Source organism: Chiloscyllium plagiosum, unplaced genomic scaffold, assembly GCF_037043375.1.
Source record: "Chiloscyllium plagiosum isolate Xiang-an unplaced genomic scaffold, Cpla_swu_hap1 HiC_scaffold_18, whole genome shotgun sequence".
Taxonomy (NCBI): domain Eukaryota; kingdom Metazoa; phylum Chordata; class Chondrichthyes; order Orectolobiformes; family Hemiscylliidae; genus Chiloscyllium; species Chiloscyllium plagiosum.
This window is the reverse complement of record NW_028270156.1, coordinates 65,203,629-65,223,371: the sequence shown is the minus strand read 5'-3', so window position 1 is coordinate 65,223,371 and position 19,743 is coordinate 65,203,629. Positions and strand designations below refer to the sequence as shown.

Genomic DNA, 19,743 nt, shown 5'->3' with positions numbered 1-19,743 from the left:
GCAGGTGGGACTAATTCAGTTTGGGAATATGGTTGGTGTGGACTATTTGGACCAAATGGTCGGTTTCTGTGCTGTATGATTCTATGACTTTTCTTCAAAAAAGTGAACAATGGGTGTAAATGAGTGAAAATTAGGAAGTCAAAAGCATAGAGATTTTTCAAAAGCTTACATAGAGATGATAATACAGAACTCTTTGGAAGAGTTTCAGAGGTCAGAGAATTAATATCACAGAATAGCAACAGCAAAAGAAATGGACAATACTAACATCTGAGAGCTAATGCCCTAATTGAGAGAGCTGTTTCACAGACTAGTCAAGCAACCCCCGATCCTCATACTCATGGAATGATATAATGATTATATACCATGTCCCAGACATACCATCACCATCCTTTGACATATTCCGTTCCACTGGCAGGACAAATCGAAGAGAGACAGCACAATATTCTAGAGACAACAGGAGGCTGTTGTCCTTTGAAGCCTCAATCATGAGCAAGGAAACCTCCTGCTGAATACCCTAGTGCGCCCCCCCACTCCCCCCAGCTACTGAAACACTACTTCTCCATATTGAGCATCACTTGGGGGAAGCACTGAGGATAGAGTGCGGAATGTACTCAGGATGGTGGGCTTCAGTGTCCAGTGGTTTGCCCATAGTGTTCAGGGACGCGCACGTTAGGTGCATTAGTCAGGGGTAAATATTGGGTAGGGTGGAGGAATGGGTCTAGGTGTGTTACTCTTCAGAGGGTCAGTGTGGACCTGTTGGGCCGAAGGGCCTGTTTCTACACTGTAGGAATTCTATGATACTATGATGTGCAGGCTGGGTGGATTAGCCATTGGAAATGCAGGGTTGGGAAGGGCGTGTCTGGGTGGAATGCTGTTCAGAGGTGTGGATTTGATGGGCCAAATAATCTGCTATTCTACCATTGCAATTCTGTTGTGAATGTGAAACGACTGACAGGAGAGGAAATGGGACTTTGTAGATGAAGTAATACCTCTGAGGCATAAGTGAAGTCAAATTACGAGTTGACGGAAACATGAAATGAGTGTTCGGTGGTAGAAAGCTCAGCACCTTCTGGACAGTAGTTCCCAGGTGAAAAAAAAACCACATCAGAGCATCAGTATAACAGGCATGGGAAAGAATTCCCCCAAGAGCTGAACAAAGCACTAATATTTTACACTAAATGTAATCTAAGGAGGTTGAGTAAGATTCAACTAAAGGCACCAAGTTCCTTGCATTTCTCCAGAAGGACTGGAATCATTGTGTCTCGTGGAGCACTTGATCAGTCATATTAGTCCATGAGTATCCCAGTTCCGCCCAGAATATTTTCAGTCCCTTTATTTCAACTGATAGTGTTAGCTCCATTTACAGCATTCTCACCAATGAGTCAAAAGGCTTAGGATCCAAGTGTCACCGTAGAGACTTGAGCACAAAATTGTAGGTTAACATTCCAGTGCAATACTGATATAATGATACATTGTCCAAGGTGTTGCCCTTGGATGAGAAGCTAACTAATTCTCTGTCTGATCTCTGGTGGTGCTAAAAGAATTCATGGCACTATCCTTGGTGACCTGCCCTAATATGTAACTCTTGATCAGAATCACGCAAAGGGTTTAGGAACATAGGAACGGAGTTGATCGTTCAGACCCTATTCCAGGTAACGATTGATTGGCTACGTCAGTGCCATTCTCCTACCAAATCCCTTAATGTCATTACTCTCTGGAAATCTATCAATGATGTCTTGAACATATTCAGTGACTGAACTGCTATAGCTCTCTTGGGCAGTGATTTCCAAAGATTGACTACACTCTGAGTGAAAAAATTCTGTCTTGTCTCACCCTAGGTGGCTTACCCCTTTTTCTGAAACTGTGTCCTTGATTCTAGAATCCCCCCTGCAGCCAGGGGAAACATTCACTGTCTCTGTGACATCACCTCTCCTTCTTCTGAGTTCTTGAGATTACAAATCCAGTCTCCTCAATTTGTCCTCATTGGACAGTTTAGTGAACTCACTGTATGGAAAGTATATCCCTTCCTTGGTAAGGGACCAAAACTACACTTGGTGCCCCAGCTGCATTCCCACCAAGGCTCTAAGCAGTTGAAACAAAGGTCAGTAATCCTGTATTCAAAATTTCTAATGATAAAGGTTATCTTACTATTTGCCTTCCTATTTGCTTACTGCATCTGCATATCAGCTTTCAGTGACTTATATACAAGGAGGACACCTTTTATACATTTCCCAGTCTCTCAATATTTAATAAATATTCTGAACTTCTGTTCCTCCTTCCAAAGTGGGTCACCTCCCACTTGTCCACATTATATTCCATCTGTCATGTTTTAAACCACTCATTAAGCATCATTGAAGCCTCTTCACATCGACCTCTCAACACACTTTCCTACATGATTTTGCGACATCCACATAGTTTGCTTGTGTACCCTGCTGCAGTAGAAGTGGCAGTAAATACAGTTTTGTATAAATACAAGTCTGCCTTACTTTGCTGATTTTGTTTGGAGTCTGTTTCAGATTCCACTGCTCAAAGACAAGGAAACTTGAATCTGTCCCAGAGTTTATTCATTTTTAAATCTCTGACTCCAACAAGTGAAGCTGAAACTCTGAAAAGAAAACAGAGACACTGGAAGAGAATAAGCAGGTTAATGTTTTGAACAGAACCTATTAGAAGTTGGGCTGCTTTCCAGTAACACAAACACAACATGGGAAGTTTAAAAGCAGATCAAATCTCCTATGAGCAGAAACTTGAATCTTTGTGCATGCAATGAGTAGTTCCATTCAGGAAGAAAGTAAGTGCCATTTTGTCATACTGTTACATGTAGACCAATACTTTTAATCCAAATGAGAGAGATACGCAAACAGGTAGATAGATAGAGTAAGAAACTAGCAGTGTAAGCTTTGATTCAAAGGACACTTCTTATTCTATCAGATCAATCTGTGTAAGTTTGGGCTGAATATTGTTATGGACCAGACCAAAACCCATCAAAATATATTAAGTGGGTAACCTAAACCCTAACTATTTCTTATTTTAAAGGTAAGTGTATTGCATTCCAAATACAATTTGATTAGTCAAACTACTTGACTTTAAGCAAAACATACTTTACTTTTACACTATTGTTAAAATACAGACAAAGTAAACAAAATGATAATATATATTAACTACTACTAGTTAACTGTTCCAATATAGTACTATCCCATAAACACACCATTGACAAAGGCAAATTCAGTAAAATAGATTTTCTCACATGCTATTCTAGCAGCAGGAAGAGAACCCCAGCTTTTAGCTGTAATAGAGAGGAACAAGTGCTTTGCATCCAGCTTCAAGACCCCAACAACTACAGAAAGCTAAAACTAAAAATCCTGGTTCTGTGGGAACTTGACCCCACCCATCCAGGCTGCTTATTTTAAGCAGACTGCTTGTCACATCTGTCTCAACCTTTCTTCATTAAAATGTCTCTTAAAACCACAGTATTGTCACAGTGTTAGTTCAGAGGCAGATTAGGGTGGCTAGGTGATGGGGAATGATGTTCTGAAACCCAGAAGTAAAACTGCAATATACCCTTGTGGTTTTCTTCTGTACATTCGGCACGCACACACACGTTCTGAGAACTGGGACGTTGTGCAATGGAGAGGAGGAGAGACAGATTATACAGATCTGATCATAGAGAATGTAGGAGTGGGGAGGCAGGTCACTTTCATTTGTTCCTAGGATCTTGGTGTCACTGGCTAGGTCTTAATTGGCCTGCAGACCCTGGTGTGCTACCTTCTAAAACTGCTGCAATTCTTGGGATCTTGAGAAACCCAGAGTGCTGCTAGGAATAGTGTTCCAGGGTTTTGTGTTAGTAACAGCGAAGAAACAATTATGAATTTCCAAATTAAATACCATGTGGATATGGATGGCAACTTAAAGATGATGGTGGTATTGTTCTCATGTGTCTGTAACCCTTGACCTATATGATAGGTGCTGTCCGAGGTACTTGGGTAAGTTGCTGCAGTGCATCCTATGGATGGTGTAGATTCCTACCACAATGCATCAGTTGCCGAGTAGCTCAATGTTGAAGGTGGGGGTATGGGGTGCCAGAGAAGCAAGCTGCTTTGTCCTGGGTGGTGTCATGCATCTTTCAGGCAAGTGGACAGTATTTCATCATACTCCTTCTGACTTAGTAAAATAGAAATTAGGAGCAGGAGATACTGTTCAGCCCCTCAAACCTGCAAATTCAGTAATTCAACATGATCATGACTGATCACCCAACTCACTATCCTGTTCCCACTTTTTGCCATATACTCTTTGTTTGATTTCTTTAGCCCTAAAAACTATATATGTCTCCTGCTTGAAAACATTGTTTTTTTTTTAACCTCCACTGCTTTCTGTGGCTAGGGTTTTCTGAGGCTGACACACTCTGGGTGAAGAAATTTATCCTCATCTCAGTCCTAAATAGCCTGAACCATATCCTTGAACTGTGACACCTGGATCTGCACACCCTGATCATCAAAATATCTTGAGTTTACCCTGTCTTGACTTGTGCCTTTTAGATGGTGGACAGGCTTTTGCAAGACAGGAGGTTAGATACTGAATGCAGAATTCATACTCTCTGACCTGCTCTTTTAGATACAGGATTTATATGTTCGTTCCAGTTCATTTTCTGATCAATGGTGACCCTCCTAGGATGTTGATATTCAGGAATTCAACAAGAGCAATGCCATTGAATGTATATTGGTGATGGTTAGATTCTCTTCACTTGATGATCATTGGCTGGCACTTGTGTGGTGTTAATTTTACTTACTTCTCATCTGCATAAGCCTGGACTTTCTCTTGCTGAATGTTGCTCAATGAATATTCTAATCTTGTTATGAAGGGCAGTTCATGGATGAACCAGCTGAAGTTTGTTGAATCTAGAGCCGTATTTTGAGAACCTCGAGCGTTCTGGTGGTGCAGTGGTAGTATCTCTGTTGCAAAGGAGGACTTCACAGGGTCAACTGCTGTTTCCAGTTGTTGATAACAGTGCCGAGATCGATGCCAGGCAATCTGTCTGGTTTTATGCTTTTCTTTAGTTTTTTTGTGCTTTGATACAACTGAGTGGCTTGCTAGATCATTTCAAAGAGCAGCTAGATGGCAGATTGCCTTCCCTAAAGGACATTGGCAGACTGCGTGTGTTTTTATGACAGTCAACAGTGGTTACAGGCTACTTTTTAATTCTATTTTCCTTTTTATTGAATTCGGATTTCACAATCTGTTACAGTGGGATTTGAACCAGTGTCTCCAGTCTGCGGTTCTCGCGTAATAGTGCAGTGACATTACACTATGCCACCTGGTGGAGAGAGGGCAGTTAGATTGCAGAAGCAATCATTGGATATCTTGTGTGTGACAATTGCTCCTGCAGGCCCAAAAGCAGTGAAATAAAGGCTGTGAACCTTAAGGCCTTTTGCTCACCAAGTGTCCCAATGCGAGAGAAACCGTTTGCATGTGGTAAAAATAGAATTGCTGTTAAAATGTAAAGTTGCTGCCTTATTTACACATTCACTTGAATTTACACTCTCTCTGCAAAGCGGTTTAAAGTCAGAGTTGGGCATGTTTGGGGAGGCTGACACAGAATCTACAGACGGTTCTGGGTAGGTTGAATGAGGTTGAAAATTGGCAAATGGACATTGTTCATTGTGATCTGACTGGCCACTTAGCCATTCAGAGGTTCCGCACGCTGATCAACATTGACTTCCTCTTTGAGAAATCAATGAGGCATATGGATCCTGGAAGCCCACACACTGAAAAGAATTAGAGGGATTATTGCAGTTGGAATATAATTTGGGAACATGTGAGGTCATGCATTTTGGCAAGAAGAATAGAACAGCTGAATATTATTTAAATGGGGGTGGATTGCAGTAAGCTACAGAACAGAGAGATTTGGGAGTCATCAACTATGAATCACAAAAAACTAGCATCAAAGTTCAGCAGATAATGAAGAAGGCTATTGGATTGTTATCCTTTATTGCAAAATAGAATATAAAAGTAGTGAGAAAAGGATGCTGGAAATCCGAAACAAAAACAAACATTGCTAGAGAAGCTTAGCAAGTTGCGCAGTATCTGTAGAGAGAAAACAGAGTCAACGATTCAAGTCAAGTGTCCCTACTTCAGTAGGAGATCTGCTAAAATCATATAAGGCACTAGTCAGACTGGATCAGGAATACTGTGACCAGGTTTGCTCCCATTATCTTAGGAAAGACTGGAGGCATTCTCAAGGAGGTTCACAAGGTTAATTCCATTATGGAGGGATTTTCTAATGGGGAGATGTTGAGTACATTGGGCTTGTATTGGCTGTAGTTTGAATGAAAGGAGACCTTATTGACACATAGGATTGTTTGGGTGCTTGAGAGTGTAAGTGCAGAGAATCTAGGACAAAGGGCACAATCTCAGAATGAGGGGTCATCTATTTAAAGACAGCAATGAGGAGTTTTCTCAGAGGGCAGTGAATCTGTGGAATTCTTTACTGTAGAGGATTGTCAAGACTGGGTCATTTAAGTACAGTCAAGACTGAGAGAGATTTTTAAGCAGTAAGAGGATCAAGGGTTGAGGGGGAAAGGCAGGAAAGTGGAGTTGAGGATGATCAGATCGGCCATGACCTCACTGAATGTTGAAGTAGACTCAACATTGGTTTGGCTTCTGCTTCTCCATCTTTTTGTCTTATGGTTTGATGCAAGTGGAATTCCTGTTTTGAATTACTTTTTAATTTTGCACCTGAAACAAACCTGCCTCATTCTTTTGAAAGTTTAAAATTTTCCCTGTTGAGTTGCAAGAAATTGCAACCATTGAAGGCAATTCAGGATGGGCAACATCCTGATACAGGCCTTGCCAAAACACTCCCATCTCATTAATAATAAAGAAAAGTCATCATGCAATTAACTCCTAAATGGTGGCAATATCGTCAAAGCAGTTAACCAATTAGCAATGTAGATTATTTATGTCTTCGGTATTGTGGATCAGCAACTTCATATGAATAGGAAGGATTTGGAGCGATATGGGCCAGAGGCTAGCAGGTGGGACGAGATTGGGGTGGGGTATCTGGTCAGCATGGACGAGTTGGACCGAAGGGTCTGTTTCCATGCTGTACATCTGTATGACTCTATACTCAGATTATCAGGAATTAACATCAGTTTTTACACACTTTCTCCATTTAAAATATAGCAATTATGGAACATTGGTATTCCTGCTTTGAATGTTTTCTGCTGCACATGCATCACAGAACATTCAGCATCGATCTGCTACGATCAAAGAATTATGTTAAATGTTCGTCTGTCTGACTTGATCAACCTGCTCTATATCACTGATCATTTAACACTCGTATCTGCTGGTGCTGAATTCTCAAATGATATAAAAGATATGGATGTAAAACTGCCTATTTAATGTTTAGTTTGTTTTAAAATAAGTCATCAAGGTAATTGTGGCATTTTGTTTCTTCCCTTCTGTTGTTTAGAAGCCAGCCTTTTCCAAGGATGATTTTCTGCCTATGGATCTGGGTACCTTTTATAGGGAATTTCAGAATCCTCCTCAACTGAGCAGCCTCTCAATAGACATCAGTGCCCAGTCAATGGCCGAGGATCTGGTAAGAAAATACAGGCTTCTGTTTAAAATAAAATATGTAGTGCAAAATCTCAACGGTTCAGAAATCAAAGTACTTCCTCTGACTAATTGTTATTGTGCTGTATTTAGATAAGCTATAAGTTTTTGTTCATCTCACCTCTTTAGCTGTAATTCTCCTACAGAGAGGAGCGAGAGGTAGCAAGTGTTCCCGACTACCTGCAGTTAGTTGAACTAGAGCAATTGAATCAATTTCTAGGTTAGTGTGGTGCTGGAAAAGCACAGCAATTCAGGCAGCATCCGAGGAGCAGGAGAATCGATGTTTTGGGCAAAAGCCTTCATCAGGAATAGAGGCAGAGTGCCTGCAGGGTGGAGAGATAAATGAGTCAATTGAGTCAATTGCCCAAGGATGTAAAACTATGGATATTTTAAGGATCAGCCTTTCTTTTATAAAGTCAAATGTTACACATTGCTCATAATGTAATTAATATGCTCTATGCTGCAACGCTGTAACTTTTCATTATTACAGTTTTGTTTTCTATTATCTCATCTTCAAAGCAGTTCTCTTAAGCCAAAGCAATAGAGTTCACCAGGGCTCATCACTTTGAGGGAATATTCTAGGAGAGATCTTATTATTCCTCTGCCCATCTCCTCCTTTTCCTCCGGCAGCCCTGTTTCACTTGCTCTGCATGAAGTTAATTGGCTTGCGATCTTGAGGAACGCTTTTATATCACCAAAGTTGAACATGGCTATTTACTGTGACGAGTAAATTTGAGTGGCTTGCATACCTGAAAATTGGCTGTAAAAATAATTAGGTGACTGCACTACCAGATTTGCTGAGGAGCCTGGATCTTCACCAACACATTCCACCCTGACCTTAAATTTAACTGGACCATCTCTGACACCTCCCTCCCCTTCCTGGACCTCTCCATCTCCATTAATGACGACCGACTTGACACCGACATTTTTTACAAACCCACCGACTCCCACAGCTACCTGGATTACAACTCTTCCCACCCTAGCTCCTGCAAAAATGCCATCTCGTATTCCCAATTCCAGGAGGACACAGAATACACCAGATGGCCACCTTCTTTAGAGACCGCAATTTCCCTTCCCTCGTGGTTAAAGATGCCCTCCAACGCATCTTGTCCACATCTTGCACCTCCGCCCTCAGACCCCACCCCTCCAACCGTAACAAGGACAGAACGCCCCTGGTGCTCACCTTCCACCCTTACCAACCTTTGCATAAACCAAATCATCCGCCGACATTTCCGCCACCTCCAAACAGACCCCACCACCAGGGATATATTTCCCTCCCCACCACTTTTCCGCCTTCCGCAAAGACCATTCCCTCCGTGACTACCTGGTCAGGTCCATGCCCCCCTACAACCCACCCTCCCATCCTGGCACCTTCCCCTGCCACCACAGGAATTGCAAAACCTTCGCCCACACCTCTTCCCTCACCTCCATCCAAGGCCCTAAAGGAGCCTTCCACATCCATCAAGGTTTTACCTGCGCATCCACCAATATCATTTATTGTATCCGTTGCTCCCGATGCGGTCTCCTCTACATTGGGGAGACTGGACGCCTCCTAGCAGAGCGCTTTAGGGAACATCTCCGGGACACCCGCGCCAATCAACCACACCGCTCTGTGGCCCAACATTTCAACTCCCCCTCCCACTCTGCCGAGGACATGGAGGTCCTGGGCCTCCTTCACCGTCGCTCCCTCACCACCAGACGCCTGGAGGAAAAATGCCTCAGAACACTTCAACTCCAGGGCATCAATGTGGACTTCAATAGTTTCCTCATTTCCCCTTCCCCCACCTCACCCCAGTTCCAAACTTCCAGCTCAGCACTGTCCCCATGACTTGTCCTACCTGCCTATCTTCTTTTCCACCTATCCATTCCACCTTCCCCCTCCATCCCCACCCCCATTCACCTATTGTACTCTATGCTACTTTCTCCCCACCCCCACCCTCCTCTCATTTATCTCTCCACCCTTCAGGCTCTCTGCCTGTATTCCTGATGAAGGGCTTTTGTCGGAAACGTCGATTTTACTGCTCCTTGGATGCTGCCTGAACTGCTGTGCTTTTCCAGCGCCACTCTAATCTAGACTCTTGGGCTAAATAGCCTATCTGGTCTGATAGATTCTATTTCAGTCAATTGGGATCCAGGTTGGAATCGTGGATGGCTGAGGGGTACTGCATTATGGCTCAGGGGGACCAGCTTAAAAGGATCAATGAAAAGAAAAATTAGGCAGTCTTGCTATATGTATGCTGATCAAAGAAGGTGAAATCAACTGACCCCCATCATCCCAGCCTCATAAAAAACGGTCAATTGAGTGTGATATCAGGCATTTGCTAAGGCTTGTGAAATTACATCAACATCTTCAAGGCAGGAGCATTAAAGAGAGTAGACAAAGAGGGTGTTATCAATTGGGACTGACGATTGTAACATTTTCTATTAAGAACCTGAGCAAGTGTTTCAGCAATGATGATAATGTTTGAGTCATTTCTTCTCTGCAGAAAGCTTGATTGAAATCAATAAAAACAGAAAAATTGGGGGACATGAGCAGACTTTGAGGTGATGAAATGTGATGAATGGGGAAATGCAATGTAGAAAAGGAACCTGCAGTACAAGTATAGATAAGGTGAGGTATCAAAATTGCCGTGAAATTTTGAATACTCACCTGAGTTAGTGAGGACCTTGTTCCTCAAATATGGTGAACTGTGACTCTAGCACTGTAGCTCTCCAAAAATGTTAGTCAAGATCATAGGCTGAAACTGAGGTGGGCAGCTTGATAACCCACTTTCTGAATCGGGTGAGAATTTCACAATTAAGTTATAAGAGCTGTTTTTTCTCTTCCATTTTATTTCTGCTTCAGGATTCTTTGCCTGAGAAGCTGGCAATCTATGAGAAGAACATGGAAGAATTTGATGCCTTTGTAGACACACTGCAGTAACCAAGGACAGTATCTTATCCTGCTTCAGGAACTATACCTGCAGCAAAAAACTGAAGTTGAAAGCTGTTTTTCTTCTGCTATAAATAAAATGTATATATTTTTAGAAGTACAAAATCTCCTTATTTCTATAGATGTTCTACCTGCAGTCTATAAGTACATTTCAGGTTATACTCACTGATTTGCTGCTGTATTGAAAAGTGAGAGTCTATCTTAATTTACTGTACACACCTGTGTAAATATCTTGTAAAGCCAAGCAATATTTAATCACTGCATTTGTTTATATTGAACTCTGAAGTCTTGTGTCTTTCTTGCAAGCCCGGTTATATTCAAAAGATGATTTCTAATTTAAGGTACAGCATGTTGTTCCTTTGAGCTGTCATTTGTAGCTTCTCACTTCACTGTAGAAAAATAAACGACAAAAACCAGCTGGGCTTGTACCAGTTTGGTCGTCTTGGTGATAAAGGTGTAAATGTACTTCCTATTTATAATTTAAAATATCCTGATGAGCTTTTCCCTGTTCCTGTGCTAATATAAAGCTAAAAACAAAATGAAATAGTTGTATTTATTTCCCTCTTGTCAGTTCTGGATATGTTATGATGCGGTGGACTTTACATAAAATACAAATTGGGGACGCTGCAATGAATTCTGATTCTGAGACAGTAAATCTGAAGGATGACAACCGTATATGTCAGTCCACCCAGTTACATTTTGACTTTGTTGGGGGAAATGGTCAACCAAAAATGCTGCATATGCTGGAAATCTAGAATAAAAAAAGATCACATGACCTAAAATGTGGGCCAGTGCTGTGATGTGCGCAATAGTGAGAAAAATGGATAAATATACAGAGAATTAAAACAATCCAAATCTCAAAATGGAGAAGAACTTCTGTGACCTTTTAACCGCCCCCAAACCTTAAGTGGTGACTTGAGAATCTCACAATTGAACAACTACTTCCAGAAGTTGCATCTTATTAATACACCAATCATCTTACCTTAAAATATCTTTTCCTTCCTAAGAAACTAGACGCCACAAATTCCAAGCATGTAAATGGCATTGTACACCCATAACGTCACTGCTCTTCCTTACTTTGTATTACTTATAACCTGTTTCCTGATAGTTTAATTGGTTAAAGGCTTAAATGAACAAATGAATTTGGGGATATGTATTTTTAAATTATAACCCATAGAACTTGCAATGTCCCATACACTGCCGACTAACTCCATCAGGATACCTCACCACCACACACCTGCACGCACGTGCACACCTTTTCCCTTGCCCCAAATCAGCATTACCAACTGTGCCAGCCACTTTCATGCTGTCCAGTATTCATCTCCTTAATCTCCTATAAGAGAAGTCTTGTCTTAATGGCAGAGTAGGGCCACAACCACTTTTCGTGCACTTGAGACCTCCATATCCTGACAACAAAGTACGATTCATTGTCAGATGCTGTGCTGCTCTCCCATTACCACCACTCTGAATGTATCTTAACATCCCCAAACATCTGCCTCTGTTTTGTAACTTATTTTCTCTCTTGTCACCTACAATCAGCAGTGACATCCACTGTTATGAAGAGACCAGCTCCTCCTCTCTTTCCCCCTCTGAAGAAAAAAGCAGCACATCACTGCAGTGTCTCTGAGAAAGAAATGGCCAAAGTCACTGGCATTCATAGGTGGTTTGGATGGAACTTTATTATAAATACATTCCCATGTTTGTTATTCTTTGTTCACTTTTAACCATTAGCTGTGTGAGTGAATGTCATTCTAGCTCCAACAAGCTCAAGAGCCTAGTCATTCTAAGTGCCACGTGATGTTCTAAGTCTGTCTGAATAATAGCTATTCTCTCTGTAGTGCTCACAATAGCATGAAACATTGTCATGCTTGAATGAGGGAGCATCAGATTTGCATCTTATTTATTCATGGGATGGGGGTGTCACTGACTGCACCAGGACCTATTGTCTATCCCTAATTGCCCTTGAGAAGGTAGGTAACGAGCTGCTGCTGTTGTGAAGTCTTCCACCAGGTTGCAACCTTAACTTTCATTGAACAACAGAAAAATCATAAGATCAAAGTGCTCTAGCAGTTGGGATTACGTCATAGAGATGTACAGCACGGAAACAGACCCTTCATTCTAACTTGTTCATGCCGCCCAGATAGCCCCGACCAATCTCGTCCCACCTGCCAGCATCTGGCCCATATCCCTCCAAACCCTTCCCATTCATATACCCATTCGGATGCCTTTTACATGTTATAATTGTACAGGCCTCCACCACTTCCTGTGGCAGCTCATTCCATATACGTACCACCCTCTGAGTGAAAAGGTTGCCCCTTAAGTCTCTTTTATATCTTTTCCCTCTCACCCTAAACCTATGCACTATAGTTCTGGACTCCCCCACCCCAAGGAAAAGACTTTGTCTATTTGTCCTATCCATGCCCCTCATGACCTCTGTAAAGTCACCTCTCAGCCTCCAACACTCAAGGGAAAACAGCCCCAAGCCTATTCAACCTCTCCCTACAGCTCATCCTCCAAACCTGGCAACATCCTTGTAAATCTTTTCTGAACCCTTTCGCGTTTCACAACATCTTTCGGATGGGAAGGAGACCAGAATTGCACGTAATATTCCAACAGTGGCCTAACCAGTGTCCTGTACAGCGCAACATGACTTCCCAACTCCTGTAGTCAATACTCTGACCAATAAAGGAAAGCAAACCAAATGCCTTCTTCACTATCCTATCTCCCTGTGACTCCACTTTCAAGGAGCTATGAACCTATACTCCAAGGTCTCTGTTCAGCAATACTCTCTAGGACTTTACCATTAAGTGTATAAGTCCCACTAAGATTTGCTTTCCCAAAATGCAGCACCTCACATCTATCTGAATTAAATTCCATCTGCCACTTCTCATTGGCCCATCTGATGAAGATCCCATTGTAATCTGAGGTAATCTTCTTTACTGTGCACTACACCTCCAATTTTGGTGTCATCAGCAAACTTACTAACTATACCTCTCATGCTCACATCTAATTCATTTATATATATGATGAAAAGCAGTGGACCCAGCACCAATCCTTGTGATACCCCACTGGTCACAGCCCTCCTCCACCACCCTCGTCTTCTACCTTTGAGCCAGTTCTGTCTCCAAATGACGAGTTCTCCCTGTATTCCATAAGATCTAACCTTGCTCACCAGTCTCCCATGGGGAACCTTGTCGAATGCCTTGCTGAAGTCCATATACATCACATCTACCCTTCTGTCCACATCGATCCTCTTTGTTACTTCTTCAAAAAACTCAATCAAGTTTGTGAGAGTTCTAGCGTACACCTGATCAGGTCCTAGGGATTTATCCACCTTCATGCGTTTCAAGACATCCAGCATTTCCTCCTCTGTAATATGGACATTTCTATATTTTCCATGTCCTTGTTACCAATTGGTGAAAGATGACTGTGCAGATCAGTGCCATTCAGTCAGGCTCACAATGAATATGTCTTTGATGCTTTGGATTACTCTGCAGTGCTGTAGGATGCTAAAGGTACCATGCTTTCTGAAGAATGTCCTCATTTTCTTACTTGCTGGAATGCTACAGCACTCATGGATGCTCATCATACAGTCTCCAGTTGACCACTGCAAGAATCCAAAGGTTAAGCTGTGTCCTTTGCACAGTGCTGATAGGAACCATAGACATACCCTGCATGGAAATTTGATGCAGAAGAGATAATAGCCCTTGCTGAACTCAGTAGAGAAAGGTGTTGCATTACAGATATGCTGGACATTATGACTTCTAAACAGAAGATTCCCACAAGGCAGAGGCAAGATGACAATTGACCAGGATTACCACTTGGTGAACACCTTGTTATTGGCAAACCATTAATAGTGGGCCTCTTATCGTACCAAACTTGCCGTGGGTAAAAGGCAAGTGAGTAAGATATTTCACGTAATAGTGAGAGCATGATCCTTCAGTGGGAGGAGGATACAGTGGCAAAGATAGAATGAGTATGAGGTATCAGTGAGTAGAGGAGGCCATTGCCCTTCCTATATTGCTGGGCATTCATCCAATTGGGAGAAACTGCTTTAAACCAGGTGTCATATTGTAAGATGGATGGAAATTGAATGTGAGAGAGGCCATAGGGGTGGAGTAGGTAATTAATGAGTAAGTTATGGCAAGAAATCTCACTTAGCCCAACAGCAAAAAAAAATTCAACATTTTCAACAAAGCTAGGACTTTGCCACAAATATGTAAGAATTCAGCCCATTATCTCTTTCTGATTTCAACTTACCTCTAAGTCTTATGTGCTCTTTTTTTACTGAAAATAAGAACACTTGAAAGCATACACTCTCTGTAAAATGCATATTCTTGTGGAGAACTGAGAGTTGGGGAGAAAGGGGCAATTGAAGAAGCGTCATATCAGAATCCAAACATCAACTTTTTTTCTCTCTCTACAGACATTGACATACCTGTTAGAACTCTCCATTACTTTCTGTTTTTGTACCTAAAAACCCAATTCTGCAAAGTACTGCCTAAAATTAAAATGGAATCAAATCAATAGTAGCTATCAAAATGGAGTTGGACGTATACTCGGAGAAAGAAAATAAATTGCTGGTCTATAGTGAAAGAGCAATGGATTGGGAGTTCTTGCATAACTGTCTCAAGGAACCAGTACAACCAAAATGAGGCAAATGGCATGCACCATTAAATAAGCTTTCAGTGACTCCTCGTACACCCAAGATGGAGACGTGCATTATCACCCTCATAACATAAAATTAAAAAAGGTTACATTGAAATCTCAATATGGCCAACCATATGCTTTCTTCATTTAGACTTAGAACAAAAAGATCCATCAACTAGATTTCTTTAATAAACACAAAATTATTAATGCATTTTAAAACAAATGACCAAAGAAGATGCTGAATTGGTTAACACAATTTGTCATATGAAAATATAAATAAATATCCCTTTAAACAACCCAAAACACATAGACCAGCATGCAGGCAAACATATTTTTCAGGAGAGGTTGGTAGGCTGAGGGTTTATAAAATCACGAAGAGCATAGATAAGGTCTTTTTCCTCGGGCTGGGAATTCAAAACTAAAGGGCATTATTTTAAGGTGAGAGATGAAAGATTTCAAAGGGACCTGAGAGATAATCTTTTCACACAGAGGGTGGTTCATATGTGGAATGAACTGCCAGAGGAAGTGGTAAATGCAGGTACGGTTAGAACATTTCAAAGACATTTGAGTAGGTACACAAAAGGAAAAGTTTAGAGGGATATGGGCCAAACGCAGGCAAATGGGACTAGTTTAGTTTGGGAAATTTGGTCGGCATGGGTGAGCTGGACCATCCTGTGCGACTCCATGAGAGATTTCTCTCCTCAAAGAAAAAAACGTTTTTGGCCATTGGTAGTGGTACATATTCTTGAAGGCAAAATCAAAAGGGGTAAGATGTAGAATGTTCTGAAGTCTATTCTTCTTGCATGTGTTGTCAAGTCACTAATCATGCACAGTTGTACCTGGGGTGTTGTTGTGCATAGCTTGCTCAGAAAATATAATATTGAGAGGTTCATTCAGTCACTCTTCAAAACGAGCAGTCAGGCATCCCCCTGATCTCACAGTAAATGTGTTTCAGAGACTGGAAATATGAGCTGAGCAGTTTGTTCTATAGCAGGCTGCCCTCATCTGCAAAATTCAAACATCAACTCCAAGCCAGCAACCACTTTTCAAACAGAACAACCAGAAAACCTGGTGGAAAATCAGTCACAAAAATATAAATTTGCAGGAAAGCTCAGCAGGTCTGGCAGCATATGTGGACAGCAAGCAGAGTTAACATTTCGGGTTAAGTGACCTTTCCTCAGAACCAACAAAGTAGTCAATTTTTTCTCTAAAGTTAATTTACAAACCACGATCAGCAATTATTTGGCAGCGTGCAATTTCCAAGAAGTGCCTTTTCAAAGAAAAAACTTGCAATGTGTACTTTCATTGACCTTTTAAAAACGTAATCTGGATAACTCCACAATCTTTCAAATGCAAGTCGACAAAAGTTGTGAAATATGAAGCATTTTCATGACAATACTATCTCCTTTAACTCATTGTCTGGTTATGCTTCTGTAAAGCACATGCAAATTTTTTAGTGTTGATGTGCTTAACAGGAAAATTGTAAAATTTGCACAATAAGATAGTTGTAGCACAGTGGTAGCGTCCTACCTCTGGGTTCAAGTTCTACCTGTTACTAGAAGTGTAATAACATCTTTGAACAGATTGATAAAGAAAATTTGCAATTTACGCAGGACCCAGCAAAATCACTAGATGGCATCAAAGCTTTTATATACGATCACCATATGAGGGTGCATGCAAGTTATGTTCTTGGTAATCATACTTCATAGTTCTGTTATTCTAAAATTTAAGTGAGTTGAACAAAAGATACATGATCTTATATGATCAGTAGCAGCTTAAGTTGCATTTTATTCAATAAAAACACATTTTAAAATGCCACAAGTGTTAGAAATGCAGTGATAGCGTCGCCTCTCCTGTGTATCTCATTCAATTGAAACAAATAGAAACTGATAACATAAGGGTAGGGCAGAAGGTAAAAGAGAAGACCAACATTTCCTATTTCTCACCTTAGTCATATCTCATCCTGGTTTTGTCATTTCTTCACTGTAATTGAATCAAAATTCTTTACCTTCCCACTGTATGGACAAATGGGCCATGTGTACAGTAGCCGGTCAGGTAAATTCAGCACTCTGTGCTCAAGGGCAAGAAATTGTTGACTTGTCATTGATGTCCGTATCCATTAATAAAGTGCCAATCACAATGTGATGGTAACTTAATGGCTCTGATCATAAGATGCTGTAGCTACACTTGCAGTACTCCGTCTCCTCCCATTCACACTGCTTAACTAAAAGCAAAACAAAGCTACAGGGCAAAATACCGCAATGCTATCAGCCTTCCTGTCACTCATTTTCTATAATTTTTCCAAATTTAGCAAGTTTGCTTTCACCTTTAAATTGCTCTTCCTACTCTTCAATAAAACAGACACTTTGATAAATGCCTTCATTTACCCAAAAGGGAACACCTGTGCATATTGACACAGATTTTGTACTTTATATGTCATTATTCTGACCGAAATGGGGAGCATTGTGGGGTTCTGTACAACCTGTTGTGATTCTCTTCAGTTACAACCAGGAACAAGGCTGCTGTAGATAGTCTGTAGGAGCTGCTATTTTCCAATACAGAAGATAGACACCACTGGTATCCAGGTAGGCAGTGACTCTGAGATCAGGTTAAGGGAGTGGAGATGTTGAAATTTTGAAGTGAGTCCATCTACATTAGCCCTAAAACCAGTATAGCAGGTTTATACCCATAGTTCCTATTACAAAAGCTGACAGAAATGAATAATGAGAAAAAATCTAGGTGAACATGTAGGTAGGTGACAAGGGGAATAAGGTTTGTTTTGGACAAGAAGCAAACTTCATGATGAATGTTTATACTATATTATTTAAAAATTTAGATTCTAAAGTCGAGGTAAATGGGTTTTTGATTTTTAGCTCTGTGAACTCTCACATTAACTCCACTGTCATTTTTTTTTCAAAGGGTTGGAAATTGTTTTTGAGCAATGGCAGAAACAGAACATCCAAGAAATCATGTGACCTAAGATAAATGACTCGACAAACTACCAGTTGTGATCATTACGGAAGCATTTATGAAGTTCATTTTTTCAAACCCACACAAGAAGTTGAATATGAAATTGAAGAGTGTAGATAGGAGAGATTCCTCATTGGGGTTAGGCATCTGTAAATGATATTGTTGTTTATGCTTAGATCTTTCCAATGTACACATTAGCTTCAATTTCCTTTTGCATAATAAACTTATGTTCTTTTGTTAAAAGTACATTGATAGCCTCAGGTGAATATTTTTAGTAATTGAGCAAGTCCACAAACAAATGACATAAATAAAACTTTGTGTCTGGGATCTGATGTAGAATTTACAAGAATTAGGTTTATTGTCATGTATACTCGTGTTACAAAAGAACAACAGTAGTGAAAAGTGTGCAATGTCGCCATTACACATGCCATCTTAGGTACAAAATGTGACAATGCTGCACCTTTAACAAGATTATTCTGTCCTTGGGTTTTTCTTCAAGAGGGGTCATAAAGGCAGAGATGCTGAAATGTCTGAACTAGCTACTTTAATAATGGCTAACATGTTGCCTAAGTCAACAATCAGAAAAGGCTTTCAGTTCTTTTTTAAAAAAACAATGAAAGGATGTGGCCAGTTCTCCTAGTTCAGGGTTTTTTCTAGTTTTTGGTTAGTTTTAGCTGGGGGATCCAATGAAAGAGCTCCATACTACTCCTCTCTCTCTCTCTCTCTCTCTGACATTGTTTTCCTGTAAGAACTCGTGGTTGAATTTACCTTTTTGCCAAGGCGTGTGTTTATGGGATTTTGCAGGAAATCGGAACAGCTCTTTGTTAAGTTGTGTTTTTGTGTCAGTTCAAATACTTATGTTAGTCTAAATTCGGTTTTCTTTTGTTCATGTGTAAATAAATTTTGTTTTGTTTAAAACCGAGTGGTTTGACCTGCCGTGTTGCTCCTGGAATATTCACCTTACATCTCCTTAAAACAACTAGAAAAGTTAGGGTCTGGGCTACCTACTTAAAATGTTTTGAGGGGGTGCATAACAAACATACCTCGGTACAATCTTAGGTATTAGGTTACACTATATTACAGATAAATATAGTATAAGTTAAGAAAATAAATATAAAGCTTAAGAGATAGACATTACAGTCTTTCTCTAAGGGCTTCCGCATGGTCTGACTGGACTCCACCAAGTCCCAACCAGTAGCCATCTTTGCTCCGGGCCATTGGTCACCGTCTCTTGAGGCTACCAACGTACGTTTAACAAAATAACATAGGTTTATTACACAAAAGGAAAGAAAGTGAAGCTAAACATGTACATTGGAAAGATCTAAGAATAAATAATAATATAATTTACAGACACCTAACACCAATGAGGAATCTCTCCTATCTCCACTCTGGGCCCCTCTGGGCCATTGGCTGCTCCCACTCAGGCCAATGACCATCCTTGCTCTGCTATAGGCTGCTGGCTGTCCCCAGTTCATTCCATGCTCACTCAGCATCTTGTCCAGTATTGCCATCAGCTGAGATCACATCAACCCGTATAACTGAAGTTTAATATCCCCATAATGTCCACTGTTATTATTGTC

General features: G+C 40.8%; 1 protein-coding gene across 7 annotated transcripts in view; it reads left to right on the top strand.

Moving 5' to 3' along the window:
- Positions 1 to 11,087, top strand: part of atg13 (ATG13 autophagy related 13 homolog (S. cerevisiae)) — a 79,775-nt gene extending 68,688 nt beyond the window's left edge. For all 7 annotated transcript variants that reach the window (XM_087996745.1, XM_087996746.1, XM_087996747.1 and 4 more), the window contains 2 exons: positions 7,469 to 7,597; positions 10,457 to 11,087. In XM_087996745.1, the coding sequence (XP_087852871.1) occupies positions 7,469 to 7,597; positions 10,457 to 10,534 (207 nt within the window). In that variant the 3' untranslated portion in view covers positions 10,535 to 11,087. The remainder of the gene's footprint in view (positions 1 to 7,468; positions 7,598 to 10,456) is intronic.
- Positions 11,088 to 19,743: the final 8,656 nt, after the last annotated feature.